The following is a 24,482-nucleotide window of genomic DNA, read 5'->3' as shown; positions in this document are numbered from 1 at the left end:
GCTTTTCTGTACCAAGTGAAACTTGCTGATCTCATTTCACTCTATAAAAACACGTTGTTAGAGCAGAGGTTTGCTTGGTTGTTTTCACTCGCTGTTCAGCTCCACGATGTCCGGGCACGGTCACGGCCATGGCCACAGCTGCGGGTGTGAGGGGACACACGAGCCCGCGGAGAGGGGCGTGGAGTACGGACTGTACCGGAGGATTGACACAGAGAAGGTTCAGTGTTTGAACGAGAGCAGGGACGGAGACGGGAAGCTGGTGTTCAAACCGTGGGATCAGCGGAAGCAGCGGGACAAGGTAACGGCGGTTCAGGGCCTCTCCCCCCGGTCAGGTGTCCCGCGCATGTGTCCGCAGAGGACGCGGGTGCTGCTCTGATGTGTGCCCGGTGAAAGTGAGGGAGGGTCCTTGGCTCTTGCTTGAGTTAGTAGCTGTCGATTATCTTCTCGATTAATTGAATACAAAGTCATAACATGTTGAAAAATGTGCATCGGTGTTTTTTGTCCTCAAACTAAAACTATTAATTTTTAACAATTTATGTGTTATTTGAAGCAAAGAAACCAGGCAATATTCACATTTAATAAGCTTAAAAATATGTAAGCTTGTTTTAATTATTGAAAAGAAAACACCCAAACTGATTAATCATCAAAATGGTTGACGATTAATTTAGTAATTGATTTATATTGGATAAATTGAACCTTAACCTGATTAAGACAAGTCTGAAAAAGACAGACGGGTTCACATGAGTTGTCAATAGTTTAGTGATTGAAATCAGAATATTTTTAACTGTTTGTTTAGCTTACTCTGAATATATCCAAGTTAAGGTAATAATCAGAAATCAGTCTTAATCTGGTTAATGTAGGAAGATTCCTCCCTGCCCTGGTGACGATGCAGTATGTTTCTATGGACAGTCATACGCGAGCAGCTTCTCTCACAAACCAGTCAAACCAGTATGATAATGTTTTATGGATTATTGTGCCTGTTAATGTTTTTAAAGACACTCTATAATTACTAAGAAAATTTTTTTGTTCCCTCTTCCTAGTATGTTGAAAGTGATGCAGATGAAGAGTTGCTGTTCAACATCCCGTAAGTCCTGAGGTTTCCTGACGTCGCTTTCTGTCTGAATTCTAACCTTTTGTCCATCACACACTCACTCTGCATGTTTTATTTCCTGAATTAATTAACAACATTAAATGCAATTTGTTGGTGTTTGGTTTGCAAAATGCCAGAAAATGTTGATTGCTGTTTCCCCAAACGTTGAAATCATGATGTTCTCAGAAGTCTCATTTTTTTTATTTTATAGAGCAAAAAAACAAAACAGAAAATATTCACATTTAAGAAGCTGAAAAAAACAGAACTTGTTTTCAAACCAATCAAATTGATTATCTACGTAGTTGCTGATTTAATTTGGTAAGTTGATTACAGAATTTAAGTACATTTGCTGTAGACCAATACATTTAGGGTGCAAGTATTTTTTTTTTTTTTTTTAATCTGCTGGTAATAAAGCTCTGCACCAACAATGCTGAGATTAACATATTTTATGTTTGGTAATTTCACACCACACTGACTGATTTCATTTTTGGTTTTCATACTGTTGTTGTTGTCCCGGTCCCATTTTTCTCTTTGCTTTTGTTTTACTCCGGATTCACTGTATGTTGCGTCTCTTTCAGTTTTACAGGCAACGTGAAGCTGAAGGGCATCATAATCTCTGGGGAAGATGACGAATCGCACCCAGCTGAGATTCGGCTGTGAGTTCCTGTGTCTGATCTGGTGTCAGGGAAATCACACACGATAAACTCCTTAGACCCAGAGTCTTTAAAATTAAATGAATCGTGTTCATTTGTAATAATAACTTTGACATTTTAGTGTTAGTGTACCTGGTGATCACAAGGCTTTAAAAGAGCATAATGATTTATTTTTTTTACTGTAGGTACAAGAACATCCCTCAGATGTCATTTGATGACACCGGCAGAGAACCTGAACAAGCCTTCAGACTTAACAGAGACCCCACAGCTGAGCTGGAGTATCCCACAAAGTGAGACACAAAATTTTATTTTATTTCAGCAAAGTCTCTCCAGGTTGAAATAAAACCCCTGTTTTGGCTGCTTGACTCATACTGCCTCATACTCTCGAACGAACAAAGCCTGTGTAAATTGTCATGCAGTTGATTGTTAGCCTTTAATTATGGTTACGGCAAATGACAAAAAGTTATTATCATTACATCCAGGAGAAAGCAGCTACTACCAAAATGAACATACATACACATATGAGTTAATGCCAGCACTTATGAGTCAACTAACTGAAACCATTTTATTAACAACAATCCGTTCTGCTTTGTTAACTCTTATTTAACTGTAACCACTAATAACTACTTGCATTAGGTGAGTGGATGGAGCTCCCTGGAGCACAGTGGGTAAAGTGGAGCTCCGGGGAGACTAAGGGGTGTAAGGGACACTGGTGTCCAGACAGGGGTTGCCCTGGTTCAGATAGGAGTGGACAGAGCCCCCTGGGCATTGTGGAGCTCCAGGAAGGGAAGCATGATAAACTTGTAACATGTAAAAGTAGTGATTAATTTGTCATATTTTCCAGCTCCAAAATATTTATTCTCACATTAATTTAATCCTCCTCAGTTGAATGAATGTGGAGGCTTTTTAACTGATAATGAAAAGAAAAGTGTTGACAGAACAAGTGAAGCCGATCACCTGTTTCTCTTTCCGTTAGTGATCACTGCTTGTGTTTCTGTTCACTCGTGTTACCATCGTTCCTTATAGCCCATGTTAACCTCCTCCTCTAAGGCTTCACCACCTCCTCTTACCCCCCTCCCTGCTCCAGGCTGGTTCCCCATGAACTCTCTTTGTATTTTTCAGATGTCCTCAACGTTGCATTAAAGAGCATCTTGTTGTGTCCGGATTTTTTTTCTTTACAGGATTGCTCGTTTTACCAGCGTCCATCACCTCTCCATCCACGTCTCTAAAAACTTTGGAGCAGAGAACACCAAGATCTACTACATTGGTCTGAGGGGCGAATTCTCAGAGGTCAGTCTGAAATTCAGTGCTCCACATTGTGTATATTCTTTCAGTCATGAATATTTGTCATGCTCTTCTACAAGCAGGACTTCACTGGCTCGACCTCAAATGACTTCCCAGGAATATTTACTTTGTATTTCTGTGCTGTGTCATTTGTTGGTTTGGCTGCTTTAGTAGATTTTATTGTAGCCTCATCTTTTTAAGGACCAGTCTGTAGGGATTGATCACATCTGAAGGGACTGTTGAATACATGCGGCATTGGGAAGTGTGTCAGACGCTTCGTTGTAGGTTACGTTTCCTTTAACCTCATCCTGTTATCGCAGATAGGTTTTGGCATGCGTACTCCTCATTACCGGAACTCCTAGACCATTTGTGATATCTAGAAAATTGTGACATGAGCTTCTCAGTACCATATTCCTAAGCGTTTGAACAACTGCCAGATATCGAAAGTGAAAGTTATCTTGCGAACATTTTTGGACAATTCTACATCAATAAAATAAATATAAATCCAGTATATTTTAACTTTGGTAAAGTATTGAACATTGTAAGATTCACTGTGTTAACATTTGCTGAAAATTACATAACTCTTACCAAACCTGGAAATTATGTCTTGTTTTGTCCTCAAACTAAAACTATACATTTTTAACAATTTATGTGTTATTTGGCACAAAGAAACCAGGCAATATTCACATTTAATAAGCTTAAAAATATGTAAGCTTGTTTTAATTATTGAAAAGAAAACACCTAAACTGATTAATCATCAAAATGGTTGACGATTAATTTAGTAATTGATTTATATTGGATAAATTGCATAATCAAAACTTACAACAAAGTTAGTAAAAGTAAAGGTAAAAAAGAAAATAATCAGAGCTTATTATGATTATTACTACTGACCACATTATGGCCACTGTTATGAAGACTCCAATAGGACGTCATCGCTTCATTGCGATGTTTATATAGCTACAAAGTAAAGATGTCTTCGTCTGATTACTGTTAATTCCAAGAATGACCTCAAAATTGCTATTTTAGCTTAAGAAGTAAGGGGAAAGAAAGGGGAAAAAGGAAAAAAAATGTAAATATGTGTGTGTATGTATGTATGTATATATGTGTGTGTATATATATATATATATATATATATATATATATATATATATATATATATATATATATATATATATATATATATATATTTGTGTGTATGTGTGTATATATGTATATGTATGTGTATATATATATATATATATATATGTATGTGTGTGTGTGTATATATGTGTGTGTGTGTGCACACAGATACAGATTTTTTTTCCTTTTTCATATATATACATATAAATAAAACTTTGAAGCACTAAATCATAAAGGTAAACAAACAGTAGGACAACAAGACATTTGCTGTCGTAGTAAGAGTATTCAGGCAGTAGCAGCGCATAAAAGCATGTAACACAAGTTGCCCTGTCCTTTTCTTTGCACTTTCAAGGCTCATAGACATGAAGTAACGATCTGTAACTACGAGGCGGCAGCAAACCCTGCCGATCACAAAGTGGACAACATCATCCCGGAGTCTAACTTCATTTCCTGAAAGCTTTGCTGAGCAGTGAGGAGGAGGAGGAGGAGGAGGAGGAGGTGGTGGTGGTGGTGGAGGAGGAGGAGGAGGAGGTGTGGGGGCTTAAATGTCTGTTGATTGTGATTGACACAAGTCAAACCATCAAAGATGAGTTCAATGCTGTGCACTGGCAGGTTGGTGAAGATTAAACGGGTGGTAAGCGTCGAAAGACTGAAGACGCTGAGCACCAGAGAGTTCCACATGTGACTGGATAATAATGAGCCAAGATGTTCTGCTCTGTTTTCTGTTACATTAAAGATTGAAGCAAAAAGCTTATTAATAATAAATGCATGATAATGTTTGACACACAGATAAAGTCTGTAATCATTGAAACCCATTTATGCTCATTCATCACTTCAATAATGTGACAGCTACTCTTAAATAAAACTGAGGACTGGAAATTAAACCAAACTATGTTAGTTTTTGATTTCCTTTTGTCATGTTTACACTTCGGATTCATAATCAACTTCATGAAAGTTGTCTGCATTCATATGCAGACAAAAAACTACTGTGATCAGTAGCTTCTCTGGATACATACATTTTGAATATCTATATACAGTATAATGTGTTTTTGTATGCCAACATACTGTCCACTCACATCTGCTGGATATCCTCTGCAAGCTTCCTGATTATTTTGCCCCCCATATTCCAAAAATGTCTCTTACCTCAGAGAGTTTCTGCAGAGGCATCGTCCTGGAGATCAGAAATTAAGTTAAAAATTGACTAAATGTACATTATACATGCATGTGTTTGCTTTTTTTGTGTGCAATGATTAGATGTTTTTGTATTTTATATAAAAAAGAGTTAAACTATTAGTTAGTAGAGATGAAGTGAAAAGCAACAATGCAAATGTTTTTACTTTTCACCATTATAAATGTATTTCCCTTTATTTAAAAATAAATAGTTTAATAAGTACATCTATTTAATTTTACTAATATAGATGAAACATAAAACAAAGTACAGTGAATATTACTTAAATACATACGCGTATTTACTTTTAATCGTGGAAGATTTTTTTATTATTTTATTTTGAAATACGTCGATATCGAAACGGGGCGTTGCTGTCGTGTTGCTCTACGGTGACGTATGACGCCGTGTCCACGCCCCCTGCTGGTGTGCGGCCAGTAGCGGGAGTTCCGCTCCGTCGTGAACTGGGACAGCAAGCGGTGAGTGTGTGGGTTTGATCATGCTAACGGGGCCGTGGTTCTTCATTTTCAACGCTTTATTTCTCATCTGACCTGAAAAGCACTGGGGCCTTTTGTTCCGTATGGTGTCGTCTAAAGAACGTGACATATTTTAGTTCCGCATTCGCATCGCAGCGTTCGCTTTAGCCAGGTGAACGGAGACACCGGCAGACAATACCATTTGTGTATGTGTGTGAGTGAGAAAGCGACATGAGCTAGCAGAGGCTTAGCCACAACTATCATCCCTGGTTATTTGTATGTATGTATGTATGTGTGTGTGTTCGTGCGCGCGTGTGTTAAGTCAAATCGGGATTAAACCTGAACGCGGAGGTTAGGAATCATATCGTTTAGGGGGCAGTGGAGGTTTTGTCGCGCTGAATGCCACCACTACCGCGGATGAAGAGGATGATGGAGGGTCGCCAAACAGAGCTAACCATTCACCGTCTCTCTTCTCTCCCTCTCCTCCTCGACAACCGCTCCCCACCGATGCTAACTCGTTTTTACATCCAGCAGCATCCGTTTGCGACTGCAGCGGGATGCTCCGGGATGAGCCAACTAGCCGAGCATCAGCAGGCGCAGAGCGGGGTTTGGTGTAGTGGGGGGTGGGGGACGCTTGTCACTCACTGCCGCATACGCTCGCCGGCCACTTTATTAGGAACACCTGTTCAACTGCTTGTTTACGCAAATGTCTGACCATCCAATCACATGCATTTAATAACTGAGCGTGTGTCTCTCCCTTAGATATGTATCTACATGCAGTGGCTACGGTTCGATTCAGAGAAGATGCTATTTGTGATGGAAACATTTATTGTGGACATTCATTCTTTATTACAAACTACAGTAAGGCAGATATATCACTGCTTATGTTATCATACATGCTTCATAATATATTGTTTTTTTCATTTTATGACAAAAACACCTATCTGATGATAGAAGTGGGCATCACCAGAGACACCACAATACAAAATTATCATGATAATGCTAATCCACAAAAAGTAAAATATTCATTTGTAACATCAGTTAAAAAATTATATGCTAAAAAAATACATACTTGGTGTCTCAAGTGATATATTGCCATGCAAAATATCACAGTGTCCATTTTCCCCCTACCTCTTCCTGTTACTGTGTTCAGTACAGATAGATAAAACAATAATGGTATATATGAATAGGACATAGTCTTCCCATAAATGCTAATGCGTATAATATATTGAATAACCACCAGGGGGCGACTTAAAAAGAAGTATTTTTTAGAAGTAGGTTGGTCTTAATTGTAGTTTCATTATTTGTTAGATTTGTGTTGTTCCCAATTTAAGAATAATAGACATTACGGCACATATGCGCGGAGACCAGTATGATTGACAGGTGCTTTTGTCCAGTTGTCAAACCTCAACAAGGCACTGGCCAAATTGCGATTCTGGGGGCTCTAAAACGTCGTGGCCAGTTGACATTGTAGATATAACTTGGAAGACACACCGATGTCTGTAATATCAGGGTAAAACAACGTATGGATGTAAAATATAATGTTTTTGTCATGGCATTTATCAAGTTTCTGGGGTAAAGAAAAGGGTAAACTTGTGCAATCAGTTCGATAATGATAAATTGATTTAAAAATGGCATCAAATGGCCCAATTATTCATCCAGACTGATAAATATAGGTCTACTCTGTTTGAAGTGTAGGGACTCTGCAAAGGAGTAGCATTGCCTCCGGGGTAAGTAGTTATTTCATGCTACAGAAACCTGAGATAAGCACTGACCGGATGCTCCTCATGGAGTATAATCCACTACCTCAGATTAGGGTTATACATTAACTGGTTATGGTAAAGGCTACGGATAAGGCTTTGGCTAAGCTCTCCAAATAACTGGAAGTCAAGGCTGTGTCCTACAAATAAGAGTTACACTGACATGACCTCTGTGTGTGTTGCCTGTGGTTTTGACTTAAATGTAATTGGAGTCACGCAGGAGACCCGTGATATGCTTTAAATTGGCTGCAACACACACATCATGTTCCTTTTACTTCTTTGTTTGTTCCACTTAAAATAAACTCTGACTATTCACTTTTGCATGTTTTTCAGCCTTTCATGCCAGTAATCTGATACAGTGGAGTGTTATTTGGTTTTGTTGAGTGTCATTGAATTGCAACAGCAAATTGAAATGTCTATTCTAATAACATCTAGCAATAATCACATTTCAAAAGAATCATCTGGCAGTATCAATTAGAGCTGAAGTGGAAAATTATATTTCATTATAGATGGATAGATCATTCATTAGCCACATGACCATGGTTGGTGGAATTTGATTTCACTACAGTATAATATGAGGGTTGAATTAGGGCCAGTATCATCAGTACCATTTTTGGGAAATTATTGGTAACAATATAAAAAAGGCCACCTAGGCATACTGTTATTCGTAAATTTTGGCTATAATACAAGTTAAATTGATTTGATTCCGATATTAATAAAGTTCTACAAACACACCGTAAGATAAAACCACAATACATAAAATGTGTCTCTGGTTAACAAGCGTATTGTTTTCTATCCAAAGCAGATTAAACCCACAGTTAACCCACTGTGTTTCCCCAAGAATTGTTTTCCACTTGCGGTGCAGAATATGGCCTAGCGCATATAAGTCAATAGTTTTAGTGATTAATAATATTTTAGTTGATTGTTCATCAACCAAAAACTTTTGGTCAAGGTCGTGTGGCGGTGGTTGAATTAATAATGTAGGGGGGAAGCGCTTTGAGTGCTATCGTCAACTTTTGTTTGTGTTGGTTGAATGAAAGGACATTTAAAATGGCCTACATCTGTTACTGCTGCTGACGCCCTGGGTTGCATTGTGACAAAGAACATCCATTCCAGAATGAAGGCCTTTTCTTTTTCACTATGGCCTGTAAGAGGACATGTATATCAGCTTGGAACTTCCAGTTGTCCACTTTGAAGCTCATCAACTCCTATCTGAACTTCAGTCACCACTTCTGCTCCTCTGCCATGCGTATCCAGGGCCATAAAGAGTCTGAAAGCATCTTCACTGAGGGCTGTGCTCATATCCCTCTCCACCTGCAGTTTGTGGTTAAGATCAGAGTTGAGTTTTTCCAGCCTCTTCAGTTTGAGAGTGTCTGTCACAGCAGTGGACTTCTTCACTGCTTTACTCTTTCGATTCATTCTTTTTGATCTCTTCAAGCTTCTAAAGAGTCTGTCAGTTAGAGCCTGGGAGTTGCATCTGAGTTCCTCCTCAACTTGGAGTTTGGTGACAAGCTTCTGGTTGGCTTCTTTCAGGGACTCCAATTCCTGGAAGAGACCGTCTTTCATATCACTGAACTGTTTCACAGCCTCAAGTGCCTTTTGTTGAAGGTCAAGCTTTTGACTCTCCAGCTGATCACTGAGCTGCAGTCTCCAGGTCTGCTCCTTCCTTAGCTCAACAGTCAGAAACTCTTTATCTTTTAAGAACTGTTTCACAGCTTTGAGTGCCTGCTGATGGACATGTTTCTGTCTCTCCAGCTGATTTTGCAGCTCCAGTGATTTAGCTATGTCTTTGTCTCTCAGCTTTGACACATTTTCATTCAATATTATCTGTGTCTGCAATGCGACAGAAAGTCTGGAAGCTTCTCCCTTGAGGATTGTATTGAAGTCCTTTTTAGCCCGAATGTTGCGGTTGAGCTCAGAGTTGAGCTTTTGCAGGCTCTCTAATTTCTCGGCAGTTGACTTCTGTAGTGCCTCAGATTCCTTCAGATGAGCATCCTTATGTTCCTCCAGCTGTTGGATCAGTTGCAGCCTCCAGGTGTGCTCTGTCTCAAGCTCGGTGGTGAGCAACTTTTTCTCGTTTGTCAGAGACTCGTTCTTTTTCATCTCTGTCTTCAGGTTGGTCAAGAGTCTGTCGGTTAGACACTGGGAGCGCCATCTCAGTTCCTCTTCAATCTGGAGTTTAGTGGTAAACTGCTGGTTGGCTTCTTTTAGGGTCTCCAATTCCCAGCAGAGAGCCTCTTTCACATCGTTGAACTGTTTCACTGCCTTATGTGCTTGTTGATGGGTTAGCTTCTGATCCTCCAGCTGATCTCGTAGCTGCAGTCTCCAGATCTGCTCCTTCTCAAGCTTGGCAGTCAGAGACGCTTTCTCCTTTGTCAGACACTCATTCCTTTTGGTCTCTGTCTCCAGGTTAGTAGAGAGCCAGTCAACAAGATCCTGGGAGTAACATCTGAGCTCCTCCTCAACCTGGAGTTTGCTGGAAAGCTCCTGCTTGGCTGCTATCAGGGCCTCCAATATCTGGTGGAGAGCTGCTAAATTGGACTGTTTCACAGCCTCAAGTGCCTGCTGATGGGCGAGCTTCTGATTCCATTGCTGATCACTTAGCTGCAGCCTCCACATCTGCTCCTTCTTAAGCTCAGCACTGAGAAACTCTTTATCTTTTGAGTACTGTTTCACAGTCTCAAGGGCCTGACAATGGCCGAGGTTCTGACTCTCCAGCTGATCGCTTAGCTGCACTCTCCAGGTTTGCTCCTTCCTTAGCTCGGCAGTCAGAAACTCCTTATCTTTTGAGAACTGTTTCACAGCCTCGAGTGCCTGCTGATGGACATGTTTCTGTCTCTCCAGCTGATTTTGCAGCTCCAGTCTACAACTGTGTTCACTTTGAAGTTTAGTTATGTCTTTCTGTCTCAATTTTGACAGGTTTTCGTTCATTTTCAGCTGTGTTTTCAGAGCGATAGAAAGTCTGGAAGCTTCTCCCCTGAGAATTGAATTGAAGTCCTTTTTAGCCTGAATGGTGTGGTTGAGCTCAGAATTTAGTTTTTGCAGGCTGTCCAGTTTCTCAGCAGTGGACTTCTGCAGTGCCTCAGACTCCTTTCCTGTCTCAAGCTTAGTGGTGACCGACCCTTTCTCTTTTGTCAGAGACTCATTCTTTTTGATGTCTGTCTTCATGTTGGTTAAGAGTCTGTCAGTTGGAGCATGGGAGGGCTGTCTCAGTTCCTCCTCATCCTGTAGTTTGGTGGTTAGCTGTTGTTTGGCTTCTTTCAGGGTCTTCAGTTCCAAACGAAGAGCCTCTGTCACATCACTGGACTGTTTCACAGCCTCAAGTACATGGTGATGTTCAAGCTTCTGTCTCTCTAGCTGATCCCTCAGCTGTAGTCTACAGTTCCGCTCCTTCTCCAGCTTGGAAGTCAGAGACACTTTGTCTTTTGTCAGAGACTCAACCTTTCCCATTGCTGTCTGCAGCTTTGTAGCAAGCTCGACATTCTGAGCCATAACCTGCTCTTTGAGCTTATCAGATAACTCAAGATTCAGCTGTTGGGTGTCTTTTAGTCCCTGGAGCTCAGCCTCTACGTGGTCAATGCTCTTGTTTGGGTCATCCATTGCCTCTTTACATTGACTAAGCCATATTTGGCATTCACTGTCACTGGTTGTCTCTGTGCTGTCCATGGCAATTCAGTTCTCTGAATATTTAAATTGTTTCACAGCAGTTTGCATTCATAGTGTTGCATTTCTACATTTCTTTCATTTGTGTCCTCTTGAATTATTTCTTTGTTGTTTGTGTTTTACGTTGATTGGAATCCACAAAGCCATCGTAGTAATTGATGGAATTAACCAAATCAAAGCTGCATTATCATCATCTCCTTTGAACTTCATGGTTTACCAAGTCTGAGGTTTATTGTGGCATCTGCCTTTGATCTCTGCTCCCCCCATTCATTACTATGGGTAATTGTTTTGTGGAACTGTGATTTTGGACATGATATGTGATAGGGAACTTTGAACTGTGGAGTGCAGCTAGATCTTATTAGAAAAATAATTTTTTGCAGTTTTTGTCAATTGTTTTCACCATGGTTAATTGAATTGATGATACAAGTTAGACAATTCTACAACTTTATTGCGAACAGTCAGTGTATTAGTTGCTATGGGTAAGATCCATTTATAACCTAGAAAATGTGAACTGTATGAAGTGCTAAATTAACTTGCCCTGTTTCTTTTCTCTTCTTTTTTCACACTGAATTGGACTAAATACTTGAATGCAGCCTGGCATTATTTTTAACCACCAGCCTCTTGAAATGTAGAGAGTGAGGGAAAAAAAAACCCACACAGTGTTTTATGTCGGTACTCTGAGTCTTGGGTCATTGTGAATTAGGTGGGAACAAAATACGGCCTAGCTTTTAGAGAGCGTGTTCTACTTGTTGGAACAGATTGTTCTTGCACTCCTCTTAAATTTTCATTTATTTTTGTCATTTCACTTCTCCCATGGTGTCTGCCTTCAGTCACAGTACCTGTGTGGCCCTGTTCCATGCACAATTCCAGGATTTAGTTCAGTTGTACATCACATTAAAATTTGATGTCAGCAAGTGCACATCTTGCAATGATGTAGGACGTGAGATTTGAAAAGTGTGAAACAGCAATACAACAATAGCTTTTCAGCTGTAAACCTTGTGACACAGTTTGTAATTTCAAATCATTATACAGGTCTATGTCCTGCTTCTTTAACAGGCTGTTATAATTTAGCTATTACTCATTAATGTTTTCCCCTCCAGCCTTTGGACTATGTCTCGTCCACTTCCCTGTTCTCCAGGTGGAAAATTGTCCGGTGCCAAAAAAGCAACAAAAGCTTCTACCTGTGGAGTTTTAATCCCTGTCAGGGTTTTCACATAATCCTTTGTGTTTCAGATGTTGCTGGTTTTTCTAAATTTTGCAGCACACTCAATCTGTGTGTCCCACATCAAAGACAGTTTTAAAACATGAAGATAAACAAGCCAGATCTCCAGTAAGGAGTTTATTGCAATTAATTATCAATATTCATTAATTGGAAATAGCAGTGATTAATCAATTAATCAATCATTTAAATAATCAATCAGTTTGAGTAAGTTATTTCAAAAAATAACAAGAATATTTACTAGTTTCTATTCTGCTCTGTGACAATGATTATTTTTGGTTTGTGGATTTATAAGAGTAATTTTACCATTTCCTCCCCTTTTGAGTTATCGATTAATTGAGATAAATTAGAATTATTGATTATGAGTTGAATTATTTAAGCCCCAATGTCAAAATCTTTATTTTGATAACGTTTTTATACGTTAAATAGATCGATAGATATTGATATTGTTCTTGTTTCACAATAAAAAAATCAGATCTGTGAGAAACAAAGATGTTCTCTTCAGTCTGTAGAATAAAGTGTATAGATTATTATTATATTTTGACACATTTTGGCTTTGACATATAATGCGCATCCTGTGATTTGAAAATTGCAGTAAGCTGTATTTCAATAACATTTTGATTAATTGTTCAGCCCTACTCTTGATCCTAGAAACCAATACTAGACTCTTGCACACCCTTGGAAAATATCATTCTGGGCCATAGTGGATGGATATCTGTCCGATGTCTCGTGAGAAGTGACGGTACTCAAAATAATAATATTAAGAAGTGCCGGTACACTTCAAGCACTGCTTCTGAATTGAGTGACAGTTGCTACTGTATGAAAGATTTCATTTCATGTGTCTGAAAGTCTTTTGTTGACTTTTGTGACAGCTCAGGTTTTGAGAAAGGTTGTTTTTCTACAGTTGTTATGATTTGTAATGAACCTTTTACCACCCTCTTCTAAAGAGGTCATGTTTTCATAGCCAGTAGCCATCTGTCTGTATTATACAGTAGTACATGTGCACTCAGCTGACCTCTGGCTTGCTCTGTCCCGTCCTCTCTGTCTCCAGCACCTCTTAACAGTGTATGTGTGGCAACAACATGTCTGTGCCGCTGCTCACCGAGGCCGAGACGGTGTCCGCGACGGAGAAGGAGACCGCAGCGGTGAGTGACACAAGTAACTTTGATGTTGTTGATGATCATGCTTGAAGATTCTAGTGCAGCAGTCAAATCTCTCTCTCTGTGAAACCTTGGCATGGTAATGAAATGCAAATCATGAACTCAACCCGTCATTTGTATAAATATGCCGGGTGGCCTTGGACAAGCAGGGGACACAATTAGACAGTCAGGACACACAGTATTTCCACCAGGGTGAGGAACTTGTTAAAGTGTAACTAAACCCTTAAACCACCTTTTTTTCAGCTGGAAACCAGTGTATCATGAACATGGAGCCATGCTTATTGATGCCTGTGGGTGTATGACGTGTTATTTTGTGAATGTCTTGTTTTTTTAAACTATTTTTTGAAGCCAAAGGCACATTTCAACTTTCATAAACAATATATTTTTCAACTTTTTGGGTTTTAGTTTAGCTTCACTTCTAGCTGTACCTTTAGCCTCGGCTCTAGCTACACCTATAGCTGCAACTCAGTAGACTGCAGTCATACAGATTAATATGCATTCATGCATTTGAATTGTGTATAGAATTTCCATAACATATCATATGTAGATATGTTTATTTTAATAAAACAAATAATCATTGATACTGAACTTGTTGATATAATTGTCTCTGCCGTGATATATTTGTGTAGCTGTGGTGTCACACCTGTAGCTCCACCTCTGGCCTATAGGTGTGGCTACAGGTTCAGAGCTGGAGCAGGAGATGTAACAAGTGCTGTACAGCCCTGCAGACACACTGTGTAGAAGCTCAGCTGGATCTGAGAGTAAAAAATTAAACGCGTCTTTTTTATCAAGCTGTGTTCAGGTTGTGTGCAGAGATCTGCTGTAGACCAGGATCAAAGCAGACTGTCACTACTTCAGCTCTGAGCCTCATCTTAAACTCTACACGGCAGAAACATGTTTTGATCTCTGCCGACTCAGTCGAAGCTTTGGTTTCGGGCCAACTCACAGCAAAATGGCAGCTTTTTTTTTTTTTGAACGGTTGTTATTGCCTTTCATGGTGTCTCTGTGGGGAACTGCGTATGTGGGAACAGGCAGTGAGGAATTATCTTGGCAAGAAAGAGAGATTGGCACCTGTGTTTCTTTGTTTTGAAACTAGAAGGCACACTTGCAACACATTCTGTACACAAAGGAAGATGCGGTGTTTGGTAAACAGCCTTAAAGTCTGAACAATGCTTCGTTTTATTTTTCAGCAAAGAGGAAAATAGGATTTAACATAGTGTATTTATACTTGGTGGAGATCACAGATGTCTCACTTCCAGTGTGACTAAACACAGTTGGAAATAATTTAAGCATGAAGTGTCTTAATAAATATGACAGGGTTCCCACGGGTCGTTGAAGTTGTTGAAAAACAATTTAAGGCTCATGGAAGAGGGTTAAATAGACATGTGTCAATGAAAGAAAGAAGTTAAGTTGATATTTAGGCTAATGTCTCCCGCTGATGTGCCCTTGTTTTTTACGACGCCACCTACTGTTTCATGCGCACTGCATAGCTTAATGTACATAGACAAAACATTGAGTCATAATTACTTGCGGTGTTGTGGACACTGTCCACTGTCTCTCTCCGCCGTTGACGTGAGATTCCACGCAGAACAATGAGCGGATAGCGTTAAGCAAGAGAGAGCAACTGACGACGTGATATTTGGGGAATGCAAATTCAGACAGATCTCTGTCTCACCAAAGAAAATGACAAAGACTGACTTTGACCAAGATCCCAAGGACAATCACTTGTCCAGATGCAGAGTGTGCTGCAAATCAATAAAAGTGGACGCCATGGGCAAAGCGGCTCTTACAAGTTGCCCTTCCATCTTAAGCTGTGTCGGCACAATCAGTCCTTGAATTTGAGGGAATTGGTCCTGAAAAGTCCTTGAATTTGATGTCAACCTAGATGTGGGAACCCTGATTCAAATATGGAATGTAGTATTATTTAAATTCTGGGAACAGAAAGTCCTGATCACTGTGTTTATGTTACAGGTGATCTTCCTTCATGGGTTGGGAGACTCCGGGTGAGTAAATAAATCATATGATTGTATATCAGGAACCAGGCCGTAAAGTAAGGGGGAGAATTCACACAAGAAATTAGTCTCCAATTCTGTGAGGGTTTTGAATTTGAAAATCTATAAATTCTATGTATTTTGAAAACATTATATTGGATTTAGGCAAGATTATTTGCTTAATCAATTAATTGTTTGGTCCATAAAATGCCAGAAAATTTTAAACCTGGAAATGATGACATTCTCAAATGTCTTGTTTTGTTCACAAATCAAATTAATCCGTTTTAATGGATTCTTTGTTATATAAAACATAGAAACCAGAAAATATTCACATTTGAGCTTAAAAAAATCAGAAAACTTTCAAAACAATTAATCCATTATCAAAATAGTTGACGTTTAAATTCATAACCAATTAATAATCCATTATTCAGGTAACTGTTTGAGCCCTACAAGTGACCCTCACATAATTTAAATTGCTACATTCAACCCTGGTTACTTTTACAGTTTTTTGTTTTATTAAATATTCACTCAGTCCTTTTGAGGTGCATGGGGTTTAAATGTGGTACACATGTTGTGTAATTCCATAATAAACCGTAAACTGACAGCGCCAACAACGACTGGTTTGACAAAGGCTCTCCAATAGGCACTCAAAGCCAACTTATCCACTCAACCTCGTGTTTTACATTTTAAGTGCATAATTACCTCTCAAAAACAAACTTTTTAAAACTGCGTTACCTCAGTTTTTCCCTTGCAAGCAACATTGTTTTTCATACACTGTATTTGAAACTGGATTAAAACAAACTGAGCTGTTTTCTCTTTGTTTTCTGTCAGGCATGGGTGGGCAGAGTGTCTGAGAGGGATCCAGCTGCCTCATGTGAAGTTTATCTGCCCCCACGCGTGAGTCTTTATTTTACTTGTAATTCATGCCTGTAAAACCATCACTTGTCAACAGGGAGGATAATTAATCACATCTGTGTGTGTGTGTGTGTGTGTGTGTGTGTGTGCGTGTGCGCGCGAGTGCGTTTGGAGTGGAATAAACCTGACCTGTAAACAGATTATCTTACAATCTTTCTGGTAAAATACCGTGTTAAAAAGATACATTTTCCAATTCATATAGATTTTTATTTTGGAAGATCCTAATACTATTCATAAAATCCTGAGATTGATCGTTTAATACATGCCATTTCCTGTAGTCTCTGCACAAATCTCGCAAGACTCACCATCACATGACTTGACGATGATAGTCTCACGTGGCCACAAGCTCTTTGCTTTCATAAAACCAACAACTAAGTTAACAGTGGGTCTGTAGTTTTGTTTGTTATTTGTCTCATGTGTCACTTATATGTCCACACAACATTTTTCAGATGCTTTGGTGTATTGTGACTGTTTCGCTCAGGACGGTTTAGTTTGTTACTGTCCTCCATTGTCACCACATCACTGTTATCTACCTCTGTTGAGCAAACACCCCCTACTGGACAACTTGTGCATTACTTTAAAATGTCTGCCGCGTATCCAGACTGGATATGTTGAACTTGAGCAGGTTTTTTAATGTTTGAATTTGATTTATCTCCTACGACAGTTACACTGTGTGGTCATGTTGAATAAAAAGTGCCTTAATGTAACTGCTTCGAAATTGGAAATATGTTTTTAATGAAGCACCAGAATATTTTTATTTTATTTTATACAATTTGCAGCAATAGTTCTGTGAAAATCTTGTTATTAACCAAGCAAAATTTGTATGGAATGTGAAAAATCTCTAAATGACGTGCTACATTTGGTTTGTGGCTTCTGGTGATGTCATGTGCTGATTATCTTTTTTATTTCACTTCGTCCATTTTCTTCTTCCCAGGCCCAGAATCCCAGTCACTCTCTGCAGGAACATGATGCCTGCTTGGTGAGTTGGCGTGAAAACTGCCTTGAAGCGCAACACTAGATGCCATTGTTTCCCTGGAAACCACAATGGGCTCCCATATTGCCGTCAACAATACTGTGATTGTATCTATTGATTTCTTTGAAACGCTTGCCTCTGTATGTGTGCAGGTTTGACCTCATGGGTCTCACCCCCGAATCCCCAGAGGATGAATCTGGAATCAAGAAGGCAGCAGAAAACAGTGAGTTTAGTGTTTTTAAATGCCACTGATGTGACTCTCATTTAGCGTGCTGTATTCTTTGTCTGAGCCAGACACAGTCAGTGTATGCTGAAGTTCACCCCAAGAATTAAAAGAGAATAAAGACTGAGATAAGAAGACACAAAAGCCACACAAAGCAGCCTCGTTTTAAGACTGCATATGAAGATTGAATGCCCTGCATCCTTCCATCCCTGTCCACTCATATCATGCTTTCAATATAGAGATTTATTTAGCACCTGAAACTTCACCAAGTGGTCAGAGTAGATTTTAAAAGTGACAGGAAAACCAATGAGACGGCTATTTAATGTTCGATCTATTCTATTCATCACCCTGATCCATTAAGCCTGAATTGTACTTCTGTCTAGATATTGTTCCTGGAATGGAATATGAGATCATGTGCACATGAGTGAAACACTAGACTGACTCAGTCTTTCTCTTTTTCATCTTCTTCCAGTCAAGGCCATCATCGAACATGAGGCTAAAAATGGGATTCCACCACACCGCATAATTCTCGGCGGCTTCTCTCAGGTGGGATTTTACATCTCAATGTTGCTTTGTGTTTGCTGAAAATCATATTGACTGACACAATGTTTGGAAATGTGTTTTACTCTTCTCACTTTCTCCCCCGATCTCTCTGTCTGCTTCCTCCATTCCTCCTCAGGGTGGCGCGTTGTCCTTGTACACCGCTTTGACCTGCCAGCATCAGTTGGCTGGTGTTGTCGCACTCAGTTGCTGGCTTCCACTTCACAGCAGTTTCCCATTGGTAATGTAACAGATTCAGTTCAAACTTGTGCTAATTTCATTTTCTGCTGACAATGGACTAACTTGTGGACATAGTCTATAAAAGTGGATGTAGTCTTCCGGTTGAAGATCAAGATTTTGACCGCTGCCATGTCAGTTTTTAAAACCAGAAGTTCACAGTTATCACCTGCAGCCAATCTCAGCTGTCAGTCACACTTGTTTGCACTCATATGTGCGGTACTTTATTATCTATTTACCTCAATATTGGAGCATAATTTATGATGTAGACTTCATGTTCTATTAAAGAAGGCCTGAAACTAGTGATTGAGACAATGAATCCCCTCAGAAAAGTGTGAACTGACATGAGAGATGTAAGAAATAAGAGCTAATTTTCCCATAGAGTTGTTTTTGTAACAAGTGGAGTCGTCCCCTCGTAGCTATCCACTGCTTCATTTTTCAAATGGGAAGTCTGCCATCTGTGTCCCACAGGGATCGGGCGGCAGCAAGAACCTGCCAATCCTGCAGTGCCACGGTGAGATGGACGACATGATCCCCATGCAGTTTGGCGCCATGACGGCAGCGAAACTCAAATCTATAGTTAATCCTCATTTGATCACCTTTAATACCTACCCAGGGCTCTCTCACTGCTCCTGTCCTCAGGTACAAAAACACAGTCCGCTCTGCATTGATATGTTTGTTATGTATGTTTTCCTTTTGGTATTTTTCTCAGCAAATAGAACATCCACTATGACATTGTTAGTATATGTTTTAGGCTTCTTCAATTCTGACTAACTCGTGGAAAAATGTTCTGAGTTTAATAACATCGGACGTTAGAAACGAGTCAACCGTTATTAGCAATATCAGTCAATAAAAATGCTCTACACTGTATTTTGCACACGCACACTGAAGTTTAAATATTGAATAGTTCTATGTGTATGACAATGTTTTACTGTGAAACTAATAAGACAGAGCTGCAACTAACAGTAAAAACAGAGGTTGTAGCCATCTTGGAATCCCATGTCAAAATTGCTGAGGTTGCTCAGGCTTTCAGATTTGGAAACCCAACTTGGGGGAGCATTCCTGTTGATAAAGGTTGAAGACCCCAGTGTTGGCACTGGAAGAGGCATGAGCGCAATGGGGGCGACACTAGAATCAAACTTTACATCAGTTCAAAAGATTTTCAAATCCTGGACATGCGTTAATCTCCAACATTTAGCAACGGCAATGTCTAAAATCTCAATATTAAATGGAGGAGTCTGGTGTATAGCGACAGCACTGCTGAAAGCCACGAGCGATGAGCTGTATCACAACCCTTTCCACTGTGTTTCAGTTCATGCAGGAAGTACTGAACGATTTTGTGAACAAATCTTAATAAGTAACTAATTCTAATGATTCAGTTCCCTGAAAACAATTTTGTGTGTCACACACAAAATATCTTTTAAGAAGTTTAAAATGACTGTCTTACTGCGTCCAACTTCAGCAGCAATGGCACGCTGCGAGAGGCCTTGCTGATGCAGCTCAACAACCCGTCCGCGTTCAAAGAGAGACAGTTGTTTTGCCTTTGCCATCAGGAGGTCATGACAGTGTGGATACCTGACAGAAAATCATTTGCGAAGACTTAGGCTTTTAAAGGCTGTGGTCTTAAACTTTTGATCAGCTGATGAACAGCCTATTTCAGTTTAATGGTTGTTTGCAATAAATTGCTTACTCAAATTTTTTTTTTGTCTCACTCCCATTTCTTCTTTTTGCATTTTGAAGCCCTACTCAGAACCTTCTTAAGATCCAACAGTGCAAAATGTAAATTCTTACAATTTTTCAACTGGTCTTAAAATTTTGATCAGGAGTGTATAAAACAAAGTCACAGCAGTTTCATGCAGCAGTGCAGTGATGACTCTGCCCACGTACTAGGAGGTACTATAGGAATGGCAAACCAAACGTTTAGAGTCAAGCCGTGCCATGCTGAGGTGATACTATGTAGTGGAAAAGCATCATTAGTTTCACCTAAGTCGAGGTGTTAAACAGGGTCGTTGGGGTCACGTTAAGAGACAGAGTCTACTATTGTTTGAGTATTGGAGTTCACCTTTGTTCTCTGTGTGAGTGTTGATCCTTTTAGGGAGATGGCTGAGAGTTGAGAGATGGCTTCTTTTCATTCCTCTTTCATTGTCGTCCCTGGCCAGAATACATACACACATACTCATTACAGCTGAGATGAGCTGGCTCCTCTGTGCTGTGCCATGCATTTATGCAGTGATTGTTTGGTCTCCTCAGTGTGAAGTTCAGGATCATTCTCTGCATTTTTGTATAATTTGATTTGGTTGCTGTACCAACACCGTTTCTTCTGTCTTGCAGGAGATGGCGACTGTAAAGGAATTTGTCGAGAAGTATTTGCCCCGGATCTGACCTCACCTCATCTAAACTCCACTGTAACCTCCCTGAGACACTGACCTTTCACCCCTAATCTCCCATTTTCCCCAAGGAAACAGCCATGAGCACCCCACCCCTTCCTCATAAACACACACACGTAATAACAATAAGTTGATTTCACCCTGCTAATCCAACCATGCGCTTGTCGTCTATATCAGTTTCAGCAGACTCATAGCCGAGTGCTTGCACTAACAAGTCTTAGCCTTTTGGAGGAAGAAAGCACTGATAAATTTCCGTTGGTTTTATGAAAGTCTCTGTCTGTCGCCTCTACCTTAACCTGAGTCATTCTCCAATTTACCTCAAATTTTGGCTTCATTGTAGCTTCATTTTCTTTTTCCACTGCCGTGATTTTACCTTTGGCGTCGCTCCGATCATTTTTAAGACATTTAGTGGTTAAACAGTAGTGTGCGATTTACTGTGTGCGAACACACCAAGCCACAGTCAGATTGATTTCACCTCCAGTTCATTTCTATGCAGAAAAATAGTTAAAGAGTTAACATTAAGTGCAACTTTGATACAGAAGGCTTAGAAACGGTAAAATAGATGCATTGTTCTGGAAATATTTGTGCTTTTTAACTGCATAGCAGAGACAGATTTAGTGAGGTTAAAGCTGCAGTCAGTGATATGTTTTGGTTAGTTTTTAGAAATACAACAATAACAAAACACGAAAACAATGATACAATGAGAAATGTAGACATTAACTCAAGGATTTCACTGACCGCAGCTTTAAGTGAGAACATTTTCAAGAAAACTCTGTGTCAATCGCTGTTGTCCAACCACTAATGACGCTAGCTTCTGCAGTTTATGTTTACAGCCCTGCACATGCTAATTCCTGACCCTGACCCCTTATTTGTGACAACTGAGTCAATGTCACGTGGTTAAATTTGGTCCAGGAGCAACATCACTCACTCCATTCCACCACCTACTGCCCCAAAATAGTGCACTGCAGCCTGTCCAGGCCTTAAATGTTAATATTTTCTCTTCAAACGCCTCTTTTAATATATTTCCAACATTTTTATGACTTTTTAATGAATGTGATTAATCATGTTGAGTCATTATATGGAGAAAATCCAAATTAAACTAAAGAAAGATAATCAACAGCTGCATTTGTCACCCTAAGTTATTCTATTCAGCTCTGATCCTGTTAGTTAATTTATATTTTAAATGAGTTGCATCAGTCCAAGTGGTCGCAGACCCTCACACAGGCAGCACGTCATTTCTCCCACTGACGCTTCATTTATCAAACATTCCCTCCCCACGAGCAGCCTCCTCTTCATTAAACCTATTTGTTTAACAATAGTTTCCGTTCTTTAAAACTGCAGTAATGTAATCCTCCCTCCTCCATATGATCTTCCGCACCAACAAAGCAGTCCTGAGTTTAAACTAACACACATTTATCCACAAGAAAACAAGAAAATATTCCCTTATCGGCTTACTCTTTGGCAATTTACTGTAAACAACTAATGGAACATATAGAACACATTTAAAGTTAAACCCAAAACTATTGCTTATTTAAAAAAGTAAAATAAAATAAATAAAGGCTGCACACTGAGAGGGCTATGGCAAGAAGCGGATCCAACATAAGTGTTGGTGGTGATTTTACAAACAAAGAAGAAATTCAATGATGAAAAGCTTGTAATTCTTGGACATAGCAGTGTAACTGAGGAGTGCTGTGTGCATAAGCGTAAATATATCAGGTGTTCCGCGTTTTTCTTTGTGAATGTAAATTTTGCTCTCCTCGTGATTTCCTGTTCTGTACTGCTGTTATTAAACCAGATTTTTAAAACAAAAAAACAGTGGGGAAAGACATCAGTTTTGATTGTTGTTAACAATTTAATGAATGTCTGTAACTCCTTGAGTGGGTTTTTATTTTCTTGCATCACTCGAAATCTCAGATGCAGCCCGGTGTTTTTGTTTGCTTCTCTGTATTTAGTTTACCCTTTGACACCTTTTACGTCTTTTTAATTATTTGGAAATGTTCTTAAGTGTGACAATGCTGCACTGTCTTTTGTTTTCCTCCAGGGTTGTATGTTGTAGATTTAATCTTTTTTGTTTTGTTTTGTTGTTGATTTTGCTGTTTGTTGTGTTTTGTCACTGTTCTCGTCTCCTACTTTTTGTGCCTGTTTATTATGATGACCATTAAGAAAACTTGAGGTGAGACTGATGGTCTTAACAATAATTTCTTTCCTAAACACCTGTATGCGAATTAAATGACCGAAAAATAAAAATTGACTTGAGTTGAGCATTTTTTCTTCTATACCCATATGTGTTTACTAGGACAGATTGATTTGGTGAAGGAGAGACATGAGAGTTCAAACTTAAGTTTAGAATATACAGTTAAGCAAACACAGGTATGCTTTAATTTAAAGATGTTTAATTGCTTCTAAAATCAGCTGGTTTGTTGTTTCTTAATTTAATACAAATCTGAGGGGTATTCCAGAAAGCAGGTTCAACACACTCTGAGTCTATCCCTGAACTCTGAGTTGACTTACTCTGAGTCGGGAAACTCTGAGTATCCGGTTCCAGAACAGCTGATCTGAGTTAGTTCAATCAACTCTGAGTATGTTAACCTCGAGGTACGCGCGTGCACAACCACTACAAAAAGCCATCATCAATGGAGCCCCGATACCACGAGTCACCATGACAACCGAGAAAAAAAAAAAGATCAACTTATTTCAGTGCGAAGGAGTTGGAGATCCTTTTGCTGACCTACGGAGAATATGAGCACATATTTCGCCGCAAATGCAACACAGCTGCAGCAGCGAAGGAGACAGAGACCGCATGGGAGAAAATTGCTGCCCGAATCAACGCGTAAGTTTGAATGTACTATTCCATTGACGTAACATTTAACCGTAAGATCGTACCATAGCCTATAGTTATGTATATATGTATATATATGTGTGTATGTATAAGTATATGTATATGTATATGTGTGTATATATATATATGTATATATATATATATACATATACATATATGTGTATATGTATGTATGTATGTATGTATGTATGTGTGTGTATATGTATGCCTCCTTTTTAACAAATATATATCCACCCACCCAACAGTTGTGGATGGTGTAATCTGCCTGGTTCAGCCTCCGACTGAAACAATTGTTAACCCTGCAGCTGTAAGTATTCCATACTCAGATCTTGCTTCAGATGGTAGTTCAAAGTATTCTGAAACAGTATCTTTTCCTGCATCACAGGAGGAGGAGGAGGAAGAGGAGGAGGAGGATGATGATGAGGAAACGCTGTCTGCTGCCACAGGGAGAGATCCGGAGGGGCCTACTGAAGTGTGTCTTAATATTATGTATAGCTCCTGGCACTGCTCTACCCATTCATATTCATTTACATTCTTGAGTGGAATTTGGAGTTTGACATGTACACTGAAGTGATGAGCATAGATAATGGACAAACTAGCACATTCTTGTCCTTCAACAGAACATGGCTGGGAATCACCAAGAGGAGGGTCCATCAACTTCTAGAGCACAGCTTGACACAGTGAGATTTTCGGTCAATACCATGTTAAATCTGTATGTAGAACTGCAGGAATTAAATGTCGTCCATATGTTTCCGAGTTGCCGGTAAAAGAGTTGTACAGGGTGCACC

The 24,482-nt window shown here is 39.5% G+C and overlaps 3 protein-coding genes across 3 annotated transcripts; 2 read left to right on the top strand and 1 right to left on the bottom strand.

Annotated features, from left to right (window-relative positions):
• Positions 1 to 10: 10 nt before the first annotated feature.
• pithd1 (PITH (C-terminal proteasome-interacting domain of thioredoxin-like) domain containing 1) lies at positions 11 to 4,638 on the top strand. The gene is made up of 6 exons (XM_058619177.1): positions 11 to 298; positions 1,041 to 1,084; positions 1,669 to 1,746; positions 1,929 to 2,033; positions 2,925 to 3,033; positions 4,499 to 4,638. Exons 1-6 carry the CDS (start codon positions 107 to 109, stop codon positions 4,598 to 4,600), a joined length of 630 nt encoding a protein of 209 aa, XP_058475160.1. The 5' UTR covers positions 11 to 106; the 3' UTR covers positions 4,601 to 4,638.
• A 1,063-nt stretch (positions 4,639 to 5,701) lies between these two features.
• Positions 5,702 to 23,111, top strand: lypla2 (lysophospholipase 2). Its single transcript, XM_058619399.1, has 10 exons — positions 5,702 to 5,790; positions 13,481 to 13,574; positions 15,561 to 15,592; positions 16,412 to 16,477; positions 17,430 to 17,474; positions 17,621 to 17,691; positions 18,164 to 18,237; positions 18,371 to 18,472; positions 18,940 to 19,110; positions 20,800 to 23,111. Exons 2-10 carry the CDS (start codon positions 13,497 to 13,499, stop codon positions 20,848 to 20,850), a joined length of 690 nt encoding a protein of 229 aa, XP_058475382.1. The 5' UTR covers positions 5,702 to 5,790; positions 13,481 to 13,496; the 3' UTR covers positions 20,851 to 23,111.
• LOC131447854 (myosin heavy chain, cardiac muscle isoform-like) lies at positions 8,644 to 11,147 on the bottom strand. Its single transcript, XM_058619937.1, has one exon. The coding sequence runs from the start codon at positions 11,145 to 11,147 to the stop codon at positions 8,712 to 8,714; it is 2,436 nt and encodes an 811-aa protein (XP_058475920.1). The 3' UTR covers positions 8,644 to 8,711.
• Positions 23,112 to 24,482: the final 1,371 nt, after the last annotated feature.

Source organism: Solea solea, chromosome 20, assembly GCF_958295425.1.
Source record: "Solea solea chromosome 20, fSolSol10.1, whole genome shotgun sequence".
Lineage (NCBI taxonomy): Eukaryota > Metazoa > Chordata > Actinopteri > Pleuronectiformes > Soleidae > Solea > Solea solea.
Note: the sequence above shows the minus strand (reverse complement) of the source record. Positions and strands in the feature narration are given on the sequence as shown.

What these genes read in the sequence shown, in the direction of transcription:
- pithd1 (XM_058619177.1), top strand. Translation starts at nt 107, where the DNA reads ATGTCCGGGCACGGTCACGGCCATGGCCACAGCTGCGGGTGTGAGGGG. An exon ending in CACCCAGCTGAGATTCGGCT is followed by an intron (nt 1,747 to 1,928) that starts GTGAGTTCCTGT and finishes TTTTTACTGTAG; the next exon opens with GTACAAGAACATCCCTCAGA. An exon ending in TGAGGGGCGAATTCTCAGAG is followed by an intron (nt 3,034 to 4,498) that starts GTCAGTCTGAAA and finishes TGCACTTTCAAG; the next exon opens with GCTCATAGACATGAAGTAAC.
- lypla2 (XM_058619399.1), top strand. Translation starts at nt 13,497, where the DNA reads ATGTGTGGCAACAACATGTCTGTGCCGCTGCTCACCGAGGCCGAGACG. An exon ending in CAAGAAGGCAGCAGAAAACA is followed by an intron (nt 17,692 to 18,163) that starts GTGAGTTTAGTG and finishes ATCTTCTTCCAG; the next exon opens with TCAAGGCCATCATCGAACAT. An exon ending in TTCTCGGCGGCTTCTCTCAG is followed by an intron (nt 18,238 to 18,370) that starts GTGGGATTTTAC and finishes ATTCCTCCTCAG; the next exon opens with GGTGGCGCGTTGTCCTTGTA.
- LOC131447854 (XM_058619937.1), bottom strand. Translation starts at nt 11,147, where the DNA reads ATGGATGACCCAAACAAGAGCATTGACCACGTAGAGGCTGAGCTCCAG.